Source organism: Lagenorhynchus albirostris, chromosome 7 (assembly GCF_949774975.1).
Source record: "Lagenorhynchus albirostris chromosome 7, mLagAlb1.1, whole genome shotgun sequence".
NCBI classification, from domain to species: Eukaryota; Metazoa; Chordata; class Mammalia; order Artiodactyla; family Delphinidae; genus Lagenorhynchus; species Lagenorhynchus albirostris.
In genome coordinates, this window is record NC_083101.1 from 8,687,891 (window position 1) to 8,709,036 (window position 21,146).

The window sequence follows — 21,146 nt, forward strand, 5'->3', positions numbered from 1 at the left end:
GCTAGTTTGGGGCTCATTTGAGTGTCAAATACTTGGAAAGCAATTAGCAATGCTGAGTAAAGGTGAAGATGCCATGCCTTCATGGCATCACCATGACCCTGGGATTCCAAATCTAGGTGTCTGCCCTCAGGGAATTCTTGCATACATGCACAAGGGGACACGTTTACAATGATGTTCAATGTGGAAACAGCCTGCATGCCCCTCGGTAGGGAAATGGATAAGTGAGCTGTGGTCTATTCATTCAACAAATTCTACAGAGCAGGAAAAAATGAAGAAACTGGATCCACAGGTATCAGTACGGATAAAATCACAGAAGCATATGCTAAGTTGGAAGAGCAAGTTGCAAAAGAATGTTTATGTGGATGGCATGATGCCCTTTATGTAAAATTTTAAAAACATACCCGAAAATGGTATATATGTTTGTATATAGGTATACCTGTAGTAAAACACAAAAATTTACACAGGATAACACACACTGTATCAGAACAGTAGACACCTCCATAGGGAAGAAAGGGAAAGGATGGGGTGAGAGGGACTTCTGCTCTATCTGTAATTAATTAGGAAAATATAAAGAAAGTATGGCAAAATGTTAACTTCTGTTAAACATGGGTGGGAGGTACAATGGGTATTCTCTATGTATAAATGTTTCGTCATTTAAAATGAGCATACTTGAAAAATGAGTGGACACCCCTTCTGTGCCAGGTACTGTGCTAAGGGGCTGTGTTGGACTCCAGATCCGTCCTTCTCCACCCTGTGCCATGAACTGGGGGCTGCACTACGGGGCCTAGGTCAGTGGGCACCCTTCCGTCTGGCTCATGGTCAGCTCAGAATGATGGGGAGCCCGGGCCAGAGACAGGGGAAGGGAGGACAGCGAGGCTAGGGCACTGCTTCCTGCAGCTCTCTCCTGTGGTCACCCGAGAGGTGCGGACTCCAGGCCCCCTCTGCTCTGGTTTTGGTAACCGCTGCTTCCCTGCACCCTTGCAGGCCTAGGGGCGGTTACAGTGCCCCACTGTTTCTAGCCGGGGGAGCTGGGCTGTGCCTTGGGCTTCCCGACACCCTCGTTCTGACACTCTCCTCTGATCACCCCATTTGAGCGTCATCTGTGTCTGCCACAGCCCTGCAGTGCCTTCACATTTAACCCACACAACACCCCCTGAGGTCCGTTATTAGCCTTGGTTCACAAATGGGGAAGCAGAAGCTCAGGAGGTTAAGCCTCGAGGACGGGGGTGGTTGTCGTGGAATCCGGGTCAAGTCTAGGCCTTGTGAATGCACAGAGCGGGCACCTGGGACCACCTGCCCAGCACCTTTGCCAGAAATCGCCCCTCTCCCGATGGGGGTCACAGGGGAGCCAACCCCAGACCAGCGCCACTGTGGCCCTGCCCCTGACCTCGGCTTGGGGGAGACACCTTCCCCAGGATTTTCAGATTTGGGCCAGGAAAATGTCTGAGGACAATCTCTCTTTGGGATGGGAAATAAAACCTAGATACGGTCGATGGCCATGTTTCCCTGCCTGTGGAGCAGGCGAGTGGGTCTACGGAGAGAGGCTCACGGTTAAGGCAAAAAGCGAGGTGGAAGGGAGTCCCAGTGGCCCCTGGCCTTCCCTGGCCTGGCTGCTCAGCCTCCCAGCCAGAGTCTGCCTCTGTTGTCTGCAGCCCAAAGAACCTTCTCGAGGAGGCCCCACCACATAACGCCGCCTCTCGGCCAGGTGGCAGGAGAGGGTGCTGCCAAAGCAGCTCCAGGTCTTTGCTCAAAACCCATCAACCTCCTCTGTTAGCAGGAGTGTCCTTGCTCAAAACTTGCCAACACCCCCGACTCTAGCAGCAGTGAACATAAATCTTTAAGTTAAAGGGTCCACAGATGATAAAGGAAGCTACACACACACACACACACACACACACATACACACACACACACACAAAGAAAAAAACCACATGGAACCAGCTGGGACCAAGATGGCACGAAGCTGACTTCCAACAGACCCCGAGTCTCATTATATGTTGATCTGACTACATTAGCACATTAAATGATACATCTACTGGTGGCCGGGACTGGACATTAAGGACCAAAGAAGGATAAAAAGGGGGTGGCACCCCACTCCCTCGAAAAAGCCCCGTCCCTTCCCCGGCAGATGAATGCATCCGTCTCCCCATCATTAGCCTCACTCCTCCTCCCTTTGTCTTTACTCTTTAAAATTAATTGATCTGTGAATTTAGTTCCTGCTTCTCCATTCTTTGGCCACTGAATAAAGCTTGTGCTGTGCTGATCTCAGCTTCTGTTTCGTCATTTGCCCATTGGGACCCAAATGGAAAAAATAACCCTCCTCTGCTGAGACAGAGAGCTCAGGCTAAGGCTCCAGCAGGGTCCACACGACATAATTCGGTAACAAGAGGGGGTGCTGCCTGAGGTACCACCAATTCCATCCTGCATATGGCATCTCAAGAACGGGGCTCTGACAGACCAACCCATAATAATGAAGTCAGAGAGTCGTGGCCTGGACTTCACCAACCCTGGGAGGGTCCATGGGAGCCGGCGAGGACTGTGGCTAAGCTTCGTGTATGTGTGCATTTTCCTGTGAGGGGTTCCACGCCGCCATCAGCTTCTTCGAGGTTGTCATTCTTAACCAGGGCATGTTTGTATCAGAAGCATCTGGAGGGTGTGTGAGAAATGGAGTTTCTTGGGCCCATTCCAGGAGGGTCTGATGCTGCTGGCCTAGGGGAGGTTTGGGGGCGCTGATCTCCAGGTGATTCTGACGGGCACCCAGTGAAGAACTTCTGCTCAAAGCGATGGAATGAAAACAAGTCCTGTCCCAGGTGAAACATCTCATGTAGCTGCTGCAGGGAGGAGAGGCAAGCATGGGAGCATCCGGCTTTGTTTCTGTTTTGCACACATTGCTCAATAAATGTATCCACGCGGAGGGTGGAATGCGCCTTGTTTGTCAGCTGCATGTACGTGGGATTACAGTCTCATCGCCTGAGTCACTCTGGCTCCCACCCCAGGTTCAGAAATTATGATAAAGGTCAGATCGCCTGGCTCCTCCTTGTGGTTTGAACTGGTGGTGTCGTAGTATTAAGAATGGTGATAACTGAATGCTAAGGGCCGGGGCCCCGTGCTGTGGGCGGGTCCTCCGAGGAGGGCTGATTTGCAGGTAAGAGAGCCAGGGCTTCTATATCTACCATGCGCAGGACCTGGGCCCAGGGCTACACCACTGTGCTGGTCGTGGCGAGTGGGGCCCACGTGGCGGGAGAGGAGCTCTAGCAGTTCAAAGGTCAGGCATTAGTGGAAACCTGGGAAGGAGGAACACGGTGACACACCTGAGGTGATCTGATAAGCAGGAGGCACTTCCTGAAGGCAACATGTGATGGATAAGGTCCAACTGCTACTCCCGAGGAAGGGAAGGTGAAGGAGACTGACATCTATCATGCAGCAACTGTGTGCCAGGCTTGTGTAAACACTTCAGTGTCTGAATTCGATGACTCCTGTGCAGTTGATACTTTGGCTATCCTCGGCCTCGTGTCGGAGGCACACCAGGTCACGTGGCAGAGGCATGCCGGATTTGCTCCTTTAACCGGCCGTGTGTGCAGCAAGAGCTCTTCTGGGAACTTCCTCAGCCTCTGCTCACTCCTGATCCACTCCCTTCCCCACCTGTCTCCGGTGGTTCCTGCATCCTGGCTCTGACCCCCAGTTCTGGCTCTCCCAAGCCTCCGGACTCATCCTTGGTTTCTCCCACTCAGCTCCTCACTCTCCCTCCAGCCCGAGGCCCAGATCCGCCCCCCTCTTCTCCCTGCTTTGGACAGGAGGCATGCCTGGCCTCAGATGCCCCTCCAGCCAGCTGAGGGAAGGGTTGGGGGGCGGGGGGTGGGGCGCAAGCAGAAGAGGCTGTGATCTCCCTAGGCCCAGGCTCCACGCTGAGGCTGCTCAGACTGCCCTGGGTCTCAGACACTCCCATCCCTGCATTGCGGACCAACAGCCCGGGTTTGACGGCGAAGAAGAAGAATTTCCATTCAGCTGGGACCTAGGGATGGAGGTGGCTTCTCTGACCGTTAAGTAACACTCTGCTACTGAAAGGCCTCACGTTCCTGCCCCAAGGCCTGGGGGGGGCCACCACGTGACAGCACCAGGGACACGTGTCTTCTGGGACCGGTTCTGAGCGGGGGGCTGGCAAGTTTGTTTTTCCCTGTCCTTGGGGCGGGCGCAGTGATAATGAGCCTGGCCCTGGCCTGGCTTAGCAGAGTGTGGTCCCCACTGCCCAGCCCGATATGGCACGGACAGTTGGAAAAACTGACCACGCGGCTTGACTATCTCAGAAGATTGCTCTATTTTTCCTCTGCAAAATTTTTCCATGAATAATCTTTAAGTGGCTGTTTCTTTAGCAGTTTTATTGGAACATATGAGAACTGACAGTCACTGGGGAACGAGATATCATGAAAGAAATCTGGTTTTCATTACATTTCTCTCAAGAAACTGACATGCTGCCCAACAGACCACTCATTGACTGGAAGAGAAAAGAGCACAGGGCCCTCTAATAGTGGCTTTGGAGTGGACAGGATTAAGGATGATGAATGGCGACAGCAAAGAACGTAGAATCCAGAGGCAGACAGGCCTGGGCTCCCACTGGTATCTGCCACCTCCCGGCTGAGTGACCTTGGGCGAGTCACTCGTACCTCTGAGCCTGAATTCTGCATCTGCAAGATGGGGGCAGTGGTCTGGCCTGGCAGGTTGCCTGTGAGGAGGAAACGACACAGCAGCCTCCCGCCTTCCTCAACAACCCCCGGGCCAGGTGCGGTACGGCCACTCTGAATTAGAGCTGATGTTCTGCCTTCATGCAGTTACACTCAAGTGGGGGCAGAGACAAGCAACCAGATAACTACACCCAGGAAAGACACAAGCTTGGATAGGAAAAAAATAAATAAATACGGTGATAGCAAGAACTATTCAATACATCAATTGAATAACTACCACGACCATAATGGTGGTGGTGGTGGTGACGGCTGACATTCATCGAGCACCTACAGGGTTCCAGATGCTGTGCTCAGTGTTCTGTACACAGGATCTGATGCAGGCTTCACAGTAACACTGCCTCGCACGCCCTGTGGGCATCTCAACGGTGTGGGACCTGCGGTCGGAAGGGTCGGGCGAGGGGCTGCTGAGCAGTGGAGCCATGATCAGGGCACCTGAGAACACAGGAAGGTCAGAGAGGACCCGGAGGGTCAGACCTCCAGATTGGCGCAGGAGTTCCAGCAGGGGCAGCCGTACAGGCAGAAGGAACCCACGACAACAGACACAGGACCTACTCGAGAAACTGCAGAGAGCCAGCCAGGCTGAAGAGCTGAGGGTGGCGAGAGAGAGAGAGAGAGAGAGAGAGAGAGAGAGAGAGAGAGAGAGAGAGAGAGAGAGAGAGAGAGAGTGTGTGTGTGTGTGTGTGTGTGTGTGTGTGTGTGTGTGTCAGCGGGGGGGCGGGCCCAGAGGGGCCTAGAGCTCAATGAGGGGAAGGCGTGGAGATTTCTAGGAGAGGGGGTGATATGCTCAGATCTGCACCCTAGAAATCTCACTCTGGTCCAGACCACAGGCTGGGAAGGAGAGATGGGAGCCACAGGTGTCTAGGAGGCGGACCAGCTGAGTGGCATGAGGGGGATTCGGGGGCAACCATCAGTGGAGGCTAGTGCTCCTCACCAAGGAGGGAGCAGGCTGGGGGGGCCGATGAGAAGCTCAGTTTGGGATTGATGTCTGCGGGCCACTGGGTAGATGGGTGAGGTGCTCGGGAGACACAGCAGCTGCGGACAGGTGTGCAGGACTTGTCAGCACAGGGGTGTGTGGAGCCCCGGGAGTGGGCAAGACATCCAGGCTGTAAGTTCAGTGGGAAGGGGGAAGGCCTGGGACAGAAGGCGGGAAACCAGTGTTTGTGGGAGGAGAAGAGAAAGGCTAAGAAGGAACATGTGTGAAACCAGGATCGACAGAACAGATATTTGAGAAAATGATCATTTTAAATTCACAAAGAAAGTGATCTCGTGCTTCGTCCATATTCTAAACGAAGACGGCTCAGAAGTGTTGCACGATTCTGACTGCAGCAGCCCCTGGTCTCAGCTGTCATGTCCTCCTCTCAGAGGTGGCCTTGGCCGGCCAGCCAGCACCAGGAGTCTGCCAGGAGCCAGGGGCCTCTTCTAACCATCAGCGTGGACCACAGCAGACAAGCCCAGAGCACCCCAGAAACGACCTCCTGTTCATCCTGTACGTTTCTCTTGGGAGGGAAAGAACTGCTGGTCTTCTCCCACCCTCAGGGGTGAAATTAGACACGGGCGAGGGCTTTCATTGAGATGCAGGGCCCAGCGCTTCACAGAATTCAGGTCCCTGAGTTCTCACAAAGAGGGCGGCAACCCCATCCTCCTGGGCACGTGTGCCCTGTGCCTGGCCTTCTCGGCGCCCATCCATCCATCTGTGTGTGATCTCCTGCTGACCGTCCATCCCCACCCCCGCCCGACACCAGCCCCGGGAGGAAGGGACCGTGTCCCCAGTGCCCAGTGCAGGCCTGGGCGAGCAGTCGGAGCGCCAGCCAAGTGTGCCGAATGGCCCAGCGCCGTGCCCACGGCTGCAGAGAAGCCGGCTCTGCGGAGGAGGACACGTGGCTGGGATAGGGAGCCTCGTTCCCACGGGTTCCAGCGGCATCAGAGCGGCCCTGTCCCGGGTCAGCACTGCCCGATCTAAGCACCCTGGCAGCCCTGCCGCCGCTCTCGGGGCTGTGCTCCAAGTCTCACACATTCGAAATTAATGGGAGGCAGCTGTGTCGGAGGGAAACGACTCAATCTGGAATCACAAGACTTGCATTCCAGTCCAGCCTCTGCCTGGGCTGAGCTGGGAGCCCGTGGTCCAGCCTGCTCAGGCTCCGCGCCTCCGCGTCGTCCCTGGAGACCAGGATGACAACTGGCACGGTCCGGGGCCACTGAGCACCGCCCTGAGCGTCTGGGGTGCAGCGCCCACCTTCGCCCGATTCCAAGGGGCTCTGTGTCTTTTGGGTTCTTTCCTGCGTGGGCTGAGAGCCCTGTTCTCAGGCCGGGGCCCTCCCTGGGTCTGCCAGAGCCCTGCGGCCCTCCAGGGCCCGGGGGCCCCTCTGCACAGAAAGTCTGTTTGTGTTGAAAGCCTTCTCTGGCCAGGTTTCATGGTGGAGCCTGGGAGCCGGTGACTTTTACATTCACACGCGTTCTTTGTTTCTCATACATGTAGCTCTTACAGGTCCTTACTGTGAGCCAGGCTCTATCTCACACTCACTCAGTTCATTTCCTTCTGAAAAATGGCATCTGATCACCCTTCAACTGCGGTGAGGCCCAGACGCTTTCTCCTCAGAGCCAGAGGCCCAGGTCCCCAGACCCCCGCAGGCAGCAGGTTTAAGTCCTGGCTCATCTGCTTGACCTTGACGCTAACAGGCTACTAAGATGGGAGACTCCAGGGACAAGTAGGTGTGAACTCCAGGGTGAACTGGCTCCCTGGCTCTTGAGCCCCTCACTAGGAGCCCCTACCCACTCTGAGAATATAAGAGGGTGTGGGGGGGTCCTCGTCCCTCACTCGTGCAGTGCTCTCTCCCTCTCCTCAACCACAGTGAGGGGTCTCCAGGCCACTTGAGGAGCTTGCTCTATGTCCCCCAGCAGCTGGGAAACCCAGGGCGCTCCCAGTGGCTCACTCAGGCCTGGCCCACATGGCTGCAGCCAGAGGACAGTGGTGGCCACACTAGGGTTAGCTGTGCTCACAGGTCCATCAGTACCAGGACAGGTACGGCCTCCCATGGACCAAGGTGGTCCCTGTGAGGAGAGCTGGCGTGGAGCTGAAGGCTTGAGGGGATACCAAGCAGCAAGAAGCTGGTGGCGGGCACAGACCGAGGGGCCATGCAGTGGCCCCTGGAATAAATCTTCATCTGCCTGGGCCAAGGGACCGCTGGAATCTCTACAAAACCCATGAGAGGAAGAAGCATCTGGAGTCGGCACTGTGCCCGCACCGTTCTTGGCACCCAGACCCTGCAGTCAGCAAGCCGAGGAAGGTGGAGACCCTGCAGTCGGCAAGCCGAGGAAGGTGGAGACCCTGCAGTTAGCAAGCCGAGGAAGGTGGAGAAACGCCCAGGGAGGGAGAGCGGCCAACACCCCTGCTCTCTCATCACAGGTAGTCAGGCCCCAGCTGGGGCGAGGGAAGGAGAGTTAATGCCAAAGCAGGTTTGGAGTTCTACTCTTACATGGAACCAGCCTTCTAAGGACCACGTTGGGACAGCCTGCGACTCCAAGTGTCTGTGGGAAAGTCACAGATGTGCCAAGGTTGTCACCAGAAGCAGGGTGCTTCCTGCCCTGCACAGATGATGGGGACAGAGCCCAGAGTGCTCTGGGGCCCTCCGGTGCATCCTGCTTCTTCCACGTGTTGGGTACAGGTGACAACCAGTCCAGAACCCTGGGCTCAGCAACTGGCTCTGCCCCTTCCTCCAGGCATAAGATGGGGGGTGAGGGCATGCACCCCAGCACCTTCACCTATAGGATGGGGATGATATTGCACACACACGCCCCCCCACCTCCCAGGGTAGGTGTGAGGCTCACCAAGCGGGCGCGTGGGATGGGCCTAGAACAGTGCCTGGCAGAGAGTACACCCTCAGTACGTGTTAGCTGCCGTTACTATTACGATTACTATTATTATCTCTGCACCCCTGTTTCCCTACCATGAACCAAGTGGAGAGGTCTACCTGCCCTCTCCTTGGGCCTGGCAGGCCTTTGTAGGCTGCCTTGACCTACAGGGTATGGCAAAAGCAAGGCTATGTGACTTCCGAGGTGGGTCACACAGATGCCATGATGCTTTGGGGACATCCGCTTTCGGGGAGCAATGCCATGCAAGAGTTATGAGACTGCCACGCGGCAGGGGAGCCCAGGCCACACGGGAGGCCACATGTATGTTCGTGTTCTGCCCCAGATAACCAGCCAGCACCACGCATGTCCAGATGGTTCCAGCCCCCAGCATCAAGTCCCTCTCAGCCTTCAAGTCTTTCCGACTGAGACCCCAGATATCGTGGAGCAGAATTTGGACAGGCTGTTTCCTGTCCAGATTCCTGACCTGCAAATCTATGCATAGAATAAAATGTTCGCTTTGTGCCGCTAGGTCCTGGGCTGGCAGGTTACGCGGCCGTGGTACCTGGCGCGGCTGGTGAGTGGTGAGCTGGAGCTGAGGTGAGGGCACTCCAGCCCCCCGTCCAGTGCTCTGCTGGCTGTGTCACGCTGCCCCTCCATCCGGTCAGCATCAGAGCCTGCCTGCGAGGGCCAGGAGCTAACATTCCTTAGTGCTAAGCGCGTGCCAGGCCCTATCTAAGGGCTTTTCCGGCCCAGCCTCAGCCCTGTGAAGTAAGCCTACGTGAAGTATTTATTCCTATTCTCATTTCACCAGTAAGAAAACCGAGGCTCAGAGGGGCTACGCCAATTGCCCAAGGTCCCAGAGCTAGGAAGTGCGGGAGCCAGCCCTTGCGCTCAGGTCCGCCTGACTCCAAAGCAGGGCTGTTACCCGCTGAGCCATAGAACAAGGAAGATGGAAAGGTGTGTCGGAGAGCAGTCCTGAAGGAAACTTGCGGCCCAGGGTGAGATTTTCCATGGACTTGCTTTGCTGCCAAAGAATCTTCAGAGAAAACCTGTCAGTTGGTTCAGCCATGTGGAGGTGGGGCTCCCGAGATCTGGAAATGTCTTCACCGGGTCCAAGGCACACACAAACATCACTTGCCCTCTCTTGGGGTCAACGTTCTTTATGATTTTTGCTCTCCAGGAAAATATTAGTTCATTTATATAAACTAAACATTACATATGGGGGGGGGGATAGAAGACGTGGCATTCCTGGCCTTTTTTCTCCCCAGACCAGAAACTGAGAAGGTTTCTCCACTTCCCTTCTCACAGTCTGTCCATCTGTCGGTACAGAGCTGCTAGCACAGCTGCTCCCCAGGGGTGGAGAGTGGGGCGCAGGGGCATCGCAGCGACGGAGTGCCCCCCGTCCCCTCACGCCTTCTGATGCCTGCCTCCCCCAATAAGGCGTGAATGGAGCCCAGGAGGGCAGGTCTTCGCGGGGTTCCGCCGGGGCCTGGCTCACAGCCGGCCCTGGCATGTGAAGCCTCGGGTAAACAGATGCCTCTTGGGGCCTTTCCTCGGCAGGTGTGGGGTGCCTGCTGGCTGGAAAGAGCCCAGAGCTGTAGGCCCGGCCCCCATCCCAGGGAGCCGAGGGAGGCTGCGTTCCTCCCATTCCTGGGCCTGCAAGAGGCACATTCCTGTCCCCGGATCTGGTCGGGCTCCTGCCACGCAGCCCAGTCTAATTGCCAGACGCAGAAGGCCTCCCTGGAGCTGCCCTCTGGCCCCGCCCCCCACGGGACCCCGCGGGTCCCCTCTGTCGTCTGAGGGTGGGAAGCCGGGACCACTGAGTGCGTCTGAAGCCTTCCAGACGCGCCTGGGCCCTCTGGTGATCAGTGAAAACCTTAACATCCTGCTTCCAGGCTGGAGCCAGGGATTTGAAAAGTCAGTGCAGACGCTCCTGGGCGCCTGGGTCTGCCGGCCACACTGTGTGGAAACGCCGGCCTCAGTACTTTTCTGGGAGGAACGTGGAGTCAGCAGGCAGCCCGGGAACCAGGTGCCCACAGGGCCCCGCCAGGAGCCCAGAGACCAAGCGCCCCAGGTGCCGGGCTCTGGGAACCCCGGGCTGGTGGGGAAAGCAGACACAGAGGGACAAAGAAGCTGCAAGAGGGTATAACGCAAGGTGGGCAAACTCTGGAAAAGGCCAGGTAGTGAATGTTTTAGGCTTTGCAGGCCATGGGGTCTCTGTCCCCACCTCAGCTCTGCTGTCGCAGTGAGCAAGCCGCCAACGTGCCCACGGCTGCGTTACAAACCAGGGTGGGCTGCGTTAGGGCCATGGTGTGCTCCTTGCCCACGGTGTAACAGGGGGCCTGACCTGGGGGGCGGGGGTGGGGCTGGGTGGAGGAAAGGCTTCCCTGGGGCCATGACATTTTGCTAAGACCTGAGGAGTGATTCAGGTGACAGAGGCAGAATCATAATATTGACAAGAATATCATCATCCTAATAAAGTTACCCTTGATGAGTGTGTCCCATGAGTCAGGGACTTGCGAAGTGTTTTACACACACGCGACCTCAATACATTTGCACAGCTCACTGTGGGAGGTATGATTATGCCCGCTTTACAGATGGAGAAATTGAGGCTTGGCGGGTATGTGGGCTGTTCTGTCTGACCCTTCAGATGCATTCTTTGCCCTGCTTGGTGCCTGTGGGAGGCTGACCCCCGAGAGGCATCTCTTGGCTCCCTCACCCAGGCCTCCAATTGGGTTTGGCCGATGGGAGGCTCTGGCAGCAGATGGGGTGGGAGGGCAGAGGAGAGAGAGGTCAGCGCATTTTTTTCTCCCCCCTCCTTCCTGCTTCACCCTCCGCTACCACAGCTCCTGCCAAGCTGACCGTCCTCTGCGACTCAGAGCTTGCCAGAGTGGGTAACATTTTTCCCCACCAGGTCCTTCAGCCTAGAGGCGCTGGGGGCCTCGCTATCCTTTGTGTGAAGTATTTATTCCTGCTGCCATTTCACCTTCATTAAGTTTCTTCCGGTGAGTCATCCGGGGGCAATTCTGTTTCCTGCCAGGATTTTCTGACTGATGCTTGAGGTTAGCTAACTTGCTGGCTTCTGGTTTCACATGGCTAATACACAACGGAGCAGGTGGAGGTGATGGGGGATGGGATGGAAGGAGAGTCCAGCTGAACCTTGAGGAGGCTGGACCGGCGGCTGGGTCCCAGCTCCAGTACTGGTTTCCATCATAGGCAGGGGTCAAAAGTGAAAGCAGCTCGCTCTTTCCGGCCCTGGGCTCAGTGAGTGGTCCAGTCCTGCAGACCCCCAACTAGCAGTGTTAGTTTTCTGCGTCTGGCTCCTGTCTCCAACCTGGGGCACTGGGAGATGAATCTTCCAGCATGTCTGGAGGGTAGAAAGTGTGGTGGTGGGCACTTGTGAGCACCTGGGGAAGGCCAGAGATGTATGTGGTCATCCTGACAAGGTATATTACCCAGACAGGGTGCAGAGGCCTCTTATTCAAACTAATTTGGAGGAGACCCCGAAGGGCAGAACACTTCGTATTGGAGCCCACTCTCCGGCTCCGGAATTCTGGCATTCTCTCCTGAAGAAATAGTCTTGAGTGGCTAGAGTTTCCTATTGTTCCTTCTGTGGCCCTAAATGATTGCTTTAGAATCCTACTGCTACTTCCTACATCCCTCTGATGAAATCCCTGCCCCCCGTCCACCCCCTACCCAAGGTCAGGTGTAGCTGAGCGTCCGGAACACAGCCGACTGAGTGGGGGAAGGTTCTAGAACAGGGGCAGAGCTGAGAAGGCAGAGAAAGACCAGTGCCAGGAGCTTCCCTTCTGGTCACCTCTGCTGGTGGGTCATCTGCCACGTGTGGAAGGCAGTGGATGTGGGAGGAGACTGCAGAAGATATTTTCATATTAGGCTCATGGAACACTGTGAAAATCAAGCTCAGGCCAGCACTCTGACTGTCTCTTGAGGTGTGGACAGCAGGACTCCCAAGGCTGTGTGGATCAACCAGTGTCTCCCTCTGCTAAGTTACTGTGGGACACCCGACCACCACCCCAGGAGGGACTAGGGACAGGGTCCAACCTGCACAATGGAGCCAGGAGAGGCTGGGAAAGGTAAGGAGCCTAGAGAAAACCCTCAGGGCAGAGGCCTTGTTTGGGAGGGCTAGTGGCTAGTGGCTCTGCGGCCCTGGGCCAGCAGCACTGCTGCACTGGCCTGGCTCCAGAAAGGAGAAAGAGTGGCTTGAGACATCGACAGGCTGGGGGTGGCACGACACCAGGCGGCAGCCTGCGACAGCCGCCCCCTCACCAAACACTCACTGCCTGTCAGACTCTACACTGCGTGCCTTCTGAATATCATTTCCATTTTGACGTTCCAGCGACTCTGGGATGGACGACTTATTATCCCCATCTTATAGGTAAGGAAACTGAGGCCCAGAGGGCATGACGTGGCTTGTCCAAGACTGCAGTGGCCTAGAACCCAGGTTGATGTCACCCAAGCTCAAACCAGGAGGAGGAAGTACAGTCAGACCCCCGCCCCCAATCTGGTCCCTCCCCAGGCAGCAGCAGAGCTCAGTCCCAGTGACGAGAGTTGGCTGGAATACGGATAAAAGGAAACTCACAGACATGACTCTGAAGCAGCTAACACCGCGTGCACACGTGGGCAGAGGGCTTTAAAGTGTGACCCTGCCCAGGTGGCACAGCCCTGCAAAGTGAGAGCTAGTGTCACCTCCATCTTGTGGATGAGGCCAGTGAGCATCAGAGAGGTAAAGTGACAAAGCTGGGAACGGCATAGCTTGGATTTGACTTCAAAGCCTGGGCCCCTAATCTCTAGGGAACACTGTCAGTATGTCAATAAAACTGATGCCCGAGGAAGGCGAGCCGTCTGTGTGTGGTGGGAAATACCCCAGGCATCCCGCACACCCTTCCGGGGCTTGTCAACCCGAGCCTGGCGGTGGGCCCAATGACAAGGGTCCAGGTGACTGGGGGAAGGTGCTGGGGTTTTCTCTATCCTGTGCATGCTCCCGGCTTGGGGTTCTGACCTTGCCTGTCTTAGGTCTCAGGCTCTTCCAGGGAGCCCCAGCCCAGAGGGGCCCCATGTGATCCGAAGCCTGGGCAGGCTGTAAGCAGGGACGCTGAGTCTGCCAGCCTGCAAACCGGACTCTGGCCTTTGGCTCCACAGGAAAGACCAACCCTGGCAGCCACGTTAGGGTTACTGGAGAGTCTGCCCCCACTTGAGGTGGCTACGATACCTGCAAGATCTTCCTTGGAAGAGACTAGTCTCGGGGAGCTGCTTCCTGGCTCAATTCTGAGCGACAGTCTGAAAACAAAGATTTTCAAAAGATTAGATGGGCTCTGGTGTGTCAGGGGGTGGGGAGCAGAAGCTAACATGTGCACGCTTGGAACTGAGAAGGTGGACGGCTGTTAAGGGCTATTAAAGTCACAGAACCCAGGAATACTCTGAGGTTGGCTCCAGCTCACAGCCACTTCCTTCCAATGTCCCCAGGGGATTTCCATGACCAAAAGATAATGGTTAAGGAAGACACAGTAAACAGTGTAATCATGGCCCATCATCTGCCGGGCACAGACGGCACAGTCTTCATTCTCAAGACAACGCTATAAACTAGGAACACCATCCCCGTCTTGTAGAGGAAGAAACTGAGGAGCATCGAAGTCAAGCAGCTTCCCCAGGATTCACAGGGCTAACAGGTGGCCGAGCAGGGGACCAGGGCTGTCTGACCCCAAACCCCAAACCAGGGCGTTTAATCATTAGACTGCACTCTCTCTCAGATGCCCCCAGAGAGGCCTGACGCAATGGTTATTACTATTTTTTAAAAGCATCGATTAAGAACTTCTGGGTGAAAATGACAAGAGTGAAGCCGGCTGCCAGACTTCTCCCTCACCCAACAAAATGAACAAACAATTATAAAGGCTCAGGAGTGAAAGAACTCACCAGCTGCTGCTCAGCAAGGGAGGGGGTATAAACTGAAGCCATGAACTTCAGAAGCTCATAGCCAAGAAAAGAAAAAGTGGATCCTGGAGTCTAACCAAGAGTCCTAACTCGGTGCGGCTCCTATCCTGCCCTCTGAGACTTCTTGGTGGGTCTGAGCGGGAGGCCTTCCCTTTCCCTCTTCTGACCGGCTGCAGATTCTGGAGATAAACGGATGGGCCAGATGGATAGTGTAGGGAATACTCTGATGGAAGCGAAGCCTCCATGGCGGTGTGTGTGTGGGGGATGATTCAAAACCTGAGGGTATCCTTTTCTGGAATGGGATACAGCCCGAAACTAGGTGGAGGAAACCCTGCTGTAGGCCTTTCAATAGAGCCGCTGTCTACAATAAAACAGACCGCTTGCTCTCTGCCTCCATGGAGCCTGAGCCCTGCGTCCCCCCGCCGGCTGCACGAGAGGGCAGAGACTGAGAAGCCCTGGGCCTCACGGCCCAGCAGGAGGCAAACCAGCCCCTCTCACACAGGGGAGCAGGGTCAGACGTCGCCTCCCTTCATGAGAGCCGTGGAATATCCAGATGGAGCCTCTCACATGGAAGCAAGATGAAAAGAAACGGTGTGGCAAACGCTACAAGTGTCCTCTCAGGAAAAAGGGAAAGAGGAAAGAAGAGAGCCTTGTCCAGATTCCCCAACCTAGAAGGCAGCCCCGAGGCACACGAGGAAATCCCCCACGTCCTTGAGAACTCGGGCTGAATAAAACAAAACCCGAAAAATGAGATGAGAACACAAATGGGTAAGATGAAAGGGGAGATTGGAAACCTAGGGGAACAAACAAATCAAGGACTGAAACAAGACAGGACCGGAGGAATACCAGAGTAGAAACAGACCATCCCAGTGACTGTCGATGAAGAAGATGGAGATTATAGCCATTAGAAAGAAGCTGATGGATTTGGAAGGCAGAACATCCAACGTATGGATTCCTGGAACGCTGGAAAGAGAAAAGCCAAGAAGTGGCACAGAAGTAGTCAAAGATAGAAACCAAAAGAATTCCTCTGTCATGAATAAAGAGCATCCCTGTTCCAGGGAAATCTGGTACAGAACCCTCCACTCCGAGGCATTCCTCTTGTGAAGCTTCTGAACCTCAAGGAATTCTTGACCCACCAGGTAGACAAAACAAGTTGCTTATAAGAGGGAAAAAACAGACTGGCGTGAGCTTTGTCTACAACAGCATCCAGTGCCAGCAGGCAGTGGAGCAGCTCTGCGTGTCCTGGGGGAGGGAAGCAAAGGAGCCCAGCAAGTCAGATGCAAATGTTTTCATGAAAGAGATCGGACGACTCTTTCGAAAGTGTAGGACTGCCGAAAAACGTACTTCATGACGAAACCCGGCTAAATAAGGGATTGATTTAAAATAAAGACTCCAGGACTGGAGAAGTGACAGGTGGTAAGAATTGAAAATGTTTCGAAACACGAAATAGTAGGAATTATGATTCCTGAACATGAGGTGTATGTTATAAACTTGGATGACGTAGAAATAAGAAGATAACTCACAAGGATTTGGAAGATGGTACAGTGGAGGTGAAGGGGGGGGAGCTTGCTAATGATCTCATCTTTCATGACCAGAGTCAACGGACTCTGCTCACCATGGAAATCTAGTAAAAACGGAGCTTAGGTACTCCAACCTCTTCATGTTTTTCCTGACCTCTTTTGTTAATCTTAGAAGGTCCTTTTAGGAAACAATATCTCTTGTGGTGGAGAAATATTTATTTGAAGAGCAGCAATTCCTTATGTTTTATTTCAGTTCCTTTTTCTGGTTAAATTAAAGTAAATACTTTTAATTAAAAATAGCAAGTGTGGTATAATCCAATTTTAATAAATTCTATTCTTGCATCCATCCACCTATCCATCCTTCTCCATATATATATATATATATATGTATATATATGTACTTTTATGCATAGAAAAATGTCCAAAATAATGTTCACTTGATGCCAACAGTCAGGCTTTCTAAGTGGTAGGAATTTGGGTAATTTTTCTTAAATAAAATAAAATAGACTAAAGGCTGAGGAAAACAAAGCACTGGTTGGGCTCCTTGGCCCAACGTCTCCAAAGCAGGTCGGGGCAACGTCATTAAGGTAAGAGCTAAGCCTGCGTCCTCTGGGGTGGGGACCAAGCCTCGGGGGGGTGAGTTGGGCCAGGGAGTGTGGGACGCTCAAGCAGAGTCGCAAGCCCTGTGCGTCCCATGTCACTCAGAGCCAGGGTCTTCCTGGGAAGGGACTCCCTCAGTGGTCTGGGCACGGGGCAAGAATGCAGCCTTCCTCCCTGGGTTTGTCCACTTGGACCACAACAAAGGGCCTTTGTGAAATCCAAGCATTAGGTGCTGGGGGTGTTCAATGTCCTTCAGAACGGAAGGCGTTATTACTCACAACCTGCAGCTTGTCCAAGGATTATCTCATGGCCAGAAGTATTTATAGACCATTTTTCTCCTTAAAGGATATTAGTGTAAATGAAAAACTACTGTCTCCTTAACCGCATTATTGGCACATGAATGGAAAATATTACCCCCGATCCTAAGTGGGAATAATTTCCCACTCCGGGGTACTCTTTTCAGGAACAGCAAATGCTTTGTAAGTAAAAATGAGCAATTTGTGGCAAACGTAATTTTAATGGTAATCTCTGGCCTTTATTTATTGCTGTTATGATTATGTAACAGATCAAAATGTATTATATTCTATTGTAACAATATATTGTACAATAACAACTGAAGACATTATGCTTATGTTCCTAAAGATAGCCAATCACTAGAACCATGTGGGGAGCTTTGAAAAAATACGAATTTCCAGACCCTGCCCCCACCCCCCCCACACACACACCTGGATGGCTAGAAGGCTTCCTAGGTGTCTCTGATCCACAGCCAGGGCTGAGATCCACTCCTGCAGAGGTGGCAGGTGAAAAACCTTGAACAGCCATTCCCAAGGTCTTGGTGAGTGAAAAGGGGTAACCTGGGGTGTCTCTAGTGGCCACAGCTCTCTACAGTTTCCAGTGACTTTAATGAAGACCAAATCATCAAGCTGATCAAATTTTTAGACACAAAACTGGAAGAGATTTAAAAATATATTGGATAGCAGGATTCAAAGGGATCAGGCATGGTTTACTGGAAGCAACCAGTAAGATGAGATTTAAAAGAATACATGTAAAGTTGACGTTTAGGGGGGAAAATGATCAGTTACAAGACGGCTGAGACTTGCCTCCATCATATATCAGGCCATATGAAAAGTCCTGAGGCTCTTAGCTGACCTCAAGCTCAAAGTGAGCCAAGAAGACATCCAGTCAATACGGCAGACAGACCCAACGTGAAAAATCTTCCTTCTGCCTCTAAATACATAGAAATGTTGGATAAATTCCCAGCTGCCACAAATGAAGAAAGAACTGAAAGCCAGAGCAGGTGAGTGGAAGATGAGGCCAAAGGGCCCACAGGGGTCTTCATGGGAACTGGGCCTATTCCACACGGGCTGCATGGGATGGAGACGGGGCCTCAGCCAGCGCCGGATGGCAGGAGTCCAGCAGCAAGCTGGGGCCCCAGGGAGCTGCCTCGTGCATGAAACAGGCTCTCGGAGAGCTCTGTTTGGCAGCCTGGAGATGTGGCTAGAAAGCTGTCCTTCCACTCAGCGCAGAGTGGGGGCAGGCACTCTTGACCTGGAGCACTAAGCCTGCACCACACACAGCTGTGGAGCCCAAATTCATTCACGCTCCCCACTAGAGAAAGCCACGCTGAGAAGTTGACAGAACACCCTCCTCGGCCCGGTGGCGCCTGTGGGGCTGGGGCGGGTGGGAGGAGACACTCAGCAGCCCTGCTGTGGGCTCTGTGGGGTCAGAGGTCACCTTATGCACACGTGCTGGAGGGGAGGTGCCGGTGCAGCTGCAGTGACCTTCCGTTAGCCCTGCAGGGGGCCGGGGGCACTCACTTGTAGTTGTCGTCTTCCACAAACTTCTGGAGCTCTTCAATGTAGCGCACGGACTTCAGGTACTTCTGCACGTGGGGCAGGGTTGTGAGGTGGTCTGGAGGAGGAGGACAAAACCCAGGGGCTTCAGTCTCTCCCCATCCCCAGGCCCCCCATGAGAAGCTCCTTAGGGACTGAGACATATATTCAGTCTTTCAACAGTTGCTTATGATCCCTTAGGCTGGGCCTGTGCTGGGCCCAGAGGGGTCCCTCAGGAAGTGCCCCCCAGATGGCAGGGCCACAGACACCACACCCTGAGGTCACCACAGTTCCTTGGCTGGGAAAAGATGGGTCTTGGGGGAAAGATGGCCTCCAGCGAGGTGTGTGTGCCCTAAAACAGGTCTCCACTGGAGTAACTGGCCAAGCCTCCCATGCTTGCCCAACCCCGTGTGACAAGAATGCAAGAAGGAATGAACGCCATCCAGCCTGGTGTGCAGGCCCAACCCAGATCCTGGCACAGCCTGAGAGTCTGGCCCATGGGCTGGAGCTGCTGCACCCTAAGAGGAAAGGGAAGGACCTAGACACCTGAGCGCCTGTTCTGTGCCAGGCTCTGCACCCAGTGATTTCTAGAAGCCATCTGCCTCAGCCTTTGCACCTGCCTCATTTCGGGGAGTAAGATGTCAACTGCACACAGGAGGAAGCCATGGCGACTTGCCATGTCACACTGCTGAGAAGTTTTGACCCCAGGTCACCTGCGGCCTCGGCCACACTGCCCTGTCTCTCTGTCCCGGGGTGACTGACGTCAGGTGCCCCCCCCAGACCGTCACAGTCACTGCACTCTTTCTGAGGGGGCCGTAAACCCTCCGTGATGCTCTCTGTCATTCGTTTCCCACAGGGTGGGACAGACCAGTTAAGGAGAGAGGTTGAGGCAGTGGAGGACGCTGTGGAGAGGAGTGGAGAAAGGGTGGGAAAGGGCCCTCGCTTTCCCGGGGCGGGGGGGGGGGGGCGGGCGGGTGCATCCAGGTGCCGCAAGGAGCCCCTGATGGCTCTGCCTCGTAACTGTGAGACTCTCGGCAGGTCATTCTCTTTCTCTAGGGCCTCGGTGTTCTCGTCTCTGAAATGGGGATAATGACCCCTGCTTCACGGAGCTGACGATGGGGAAGGGGCAGGGGAACCTAATGGTAGTAAGAGTGAGCATTTCCTGAGCTCTAATGAAATGCTGGGGTGGGCTAAGGGCTCTGCACAGTCATGTCCCCATCTTTACTATGAGAAAAGTTCAGACTTAGGACAAAGTGACTTTTCAGGAGGCGGAGCCAAGACGTGAGCCCACATCTGTCTGACCCCAAAGCTGTGTATGTAATTGCTCTGCTGGCCAGCAGGACCAGTGTCGAGGTCCTTGAGTGGAAAGGGCACTGGGAACACAGTCCCCTCCCTGTTCCTCTGGGCAGAAGAAGAGCTGGTCGGGAAGTGCGGGCGCTTGTAGGGGTGGCACTCATGAGCGGACCTTTGGCTTGTGTGGCCCCCCTGCAGTGGCCTTACCACATGGAGGCTGTTGGTTTCTCCCACCCTACGTACTGGAGGTGGTGTTGCTCTCTTCCTTGGCCCGCTTTGCTGCTTCCAGACTTTTACTCTCCCCCATCCTGTGAAAACCTGCTCCAAGGAGGCACACTCCTGCACCTCAGCCACCCTCCCCCTCTTCTCTGCTGACTTCTGCCGCCGGACGCCCTGGTCACTCAGGCCCATTCCTGGAGGGCCGGGGCACCTGGCTCCCAGTCAAGCCCCATCCCCCACCGTCCACATGGACGGCCCATCAGCATTGCCAGCAACACCTCCTCCAACCATCTCAGATGCCCCACCATCACAGTCACCCTTTGTATCTGGTCACGTGTGGCAGAGCCTGGCCAGTTGTTGACCAAGTCATTTCCCTGTTCCCTCTAGGCCCGTAGCTACGTTGCATTCCTGGCCTCCCTCGGCAGAAGTGATGAGCACCACGTGCAAGTCTGGTCCATAAATCCCACTCTGGTATGATTCTCTCTCCTTCTGCATCTTCCAGCTGGATGTAGAGGTCAGTGGAGGACTCGGGGCCATGGGACACGGCAGAGCCACGAGATAGAGGAGCCCAAGTACCTGAATCTGCTTGGAGGAGAGCCACCCAGGAGGTGCCCACAAAGCTCTTCATGAATGAAGGACCTGGGCTCTGCCACTCATTGGATGTGTGACCTTAGACAAGTGACTACACTGTCTTCAGCCTCAGTTTCCTCATCTGTGATACAGAGATGGTAACATCTAGTTTGCATAGTCTCTGAAGATCAAACATGCTTATAAAGGATCCAGAACGTGTTTGATACTCAAGATATCAAAGTGAAAAGCTTTGTGGAGACTACCTGGTTTCTAGAGCTTTCTCACTGACAAGGTGCTGGACCCAAATTTCGGTGATGTAAGATTTCCCAATTCCAACACCAGGGGTACTAACCGTAGCTGCAGGAAACTTGTAAGTCCGCAATTATTCGGAGAATATTGTTCATCTGATTGGATCTTTGTTCGTTTTCCATGATGCTGCCTGAGGCAGGATATGCAGAATCAATGTAGATTAAATCCAGAAGATAGATGCCTAAAATTAAGGAAGATATTTAATGATGGTAGGTGTTCACCATAAATCAGAACAAAATGGCACAAAACAGAACTGCTGTGCTAGA

At 54.2% G+C, this 21,146-nt stretch overlaps 1 protein-coding gene across 5 annotated transcripts in view; it reads right to left on the reverse strand.

Moving 5' to 3' along the window:
* RALGPS1 (Ral GEF with PH domain and SH3 binding motif 1) overlaps window positions 1–21,146 on the reverse strand; it is a 322,342-nt gene that overhangs the window by 28,597 nt on the left and 272,599 nt on the right. For all 5 annotated transcript variants that reach the window (XM_060154324.1, XM_060154322.1, XM_060154323.1 and 2 more), the window contains 3 exons: window positions 20,924–21,061; window positions 18,475–18,568; window positions 13,819–13,886 (listed from right to left, as the gene is read on the reverse strand). In XM_060154324.1, coding sequence (XP_060010307.1) covers window positions 13,819–13,886; window positions 18,475–18,568; window positions 20,924–21,061 — 300 coding nt within the window. The remainder of the gene's footprint in view (window positions 1–13,818; window positions 13,887–18,474; window positions 18,569–20,923; window positions 21,062–21,146) is intronic.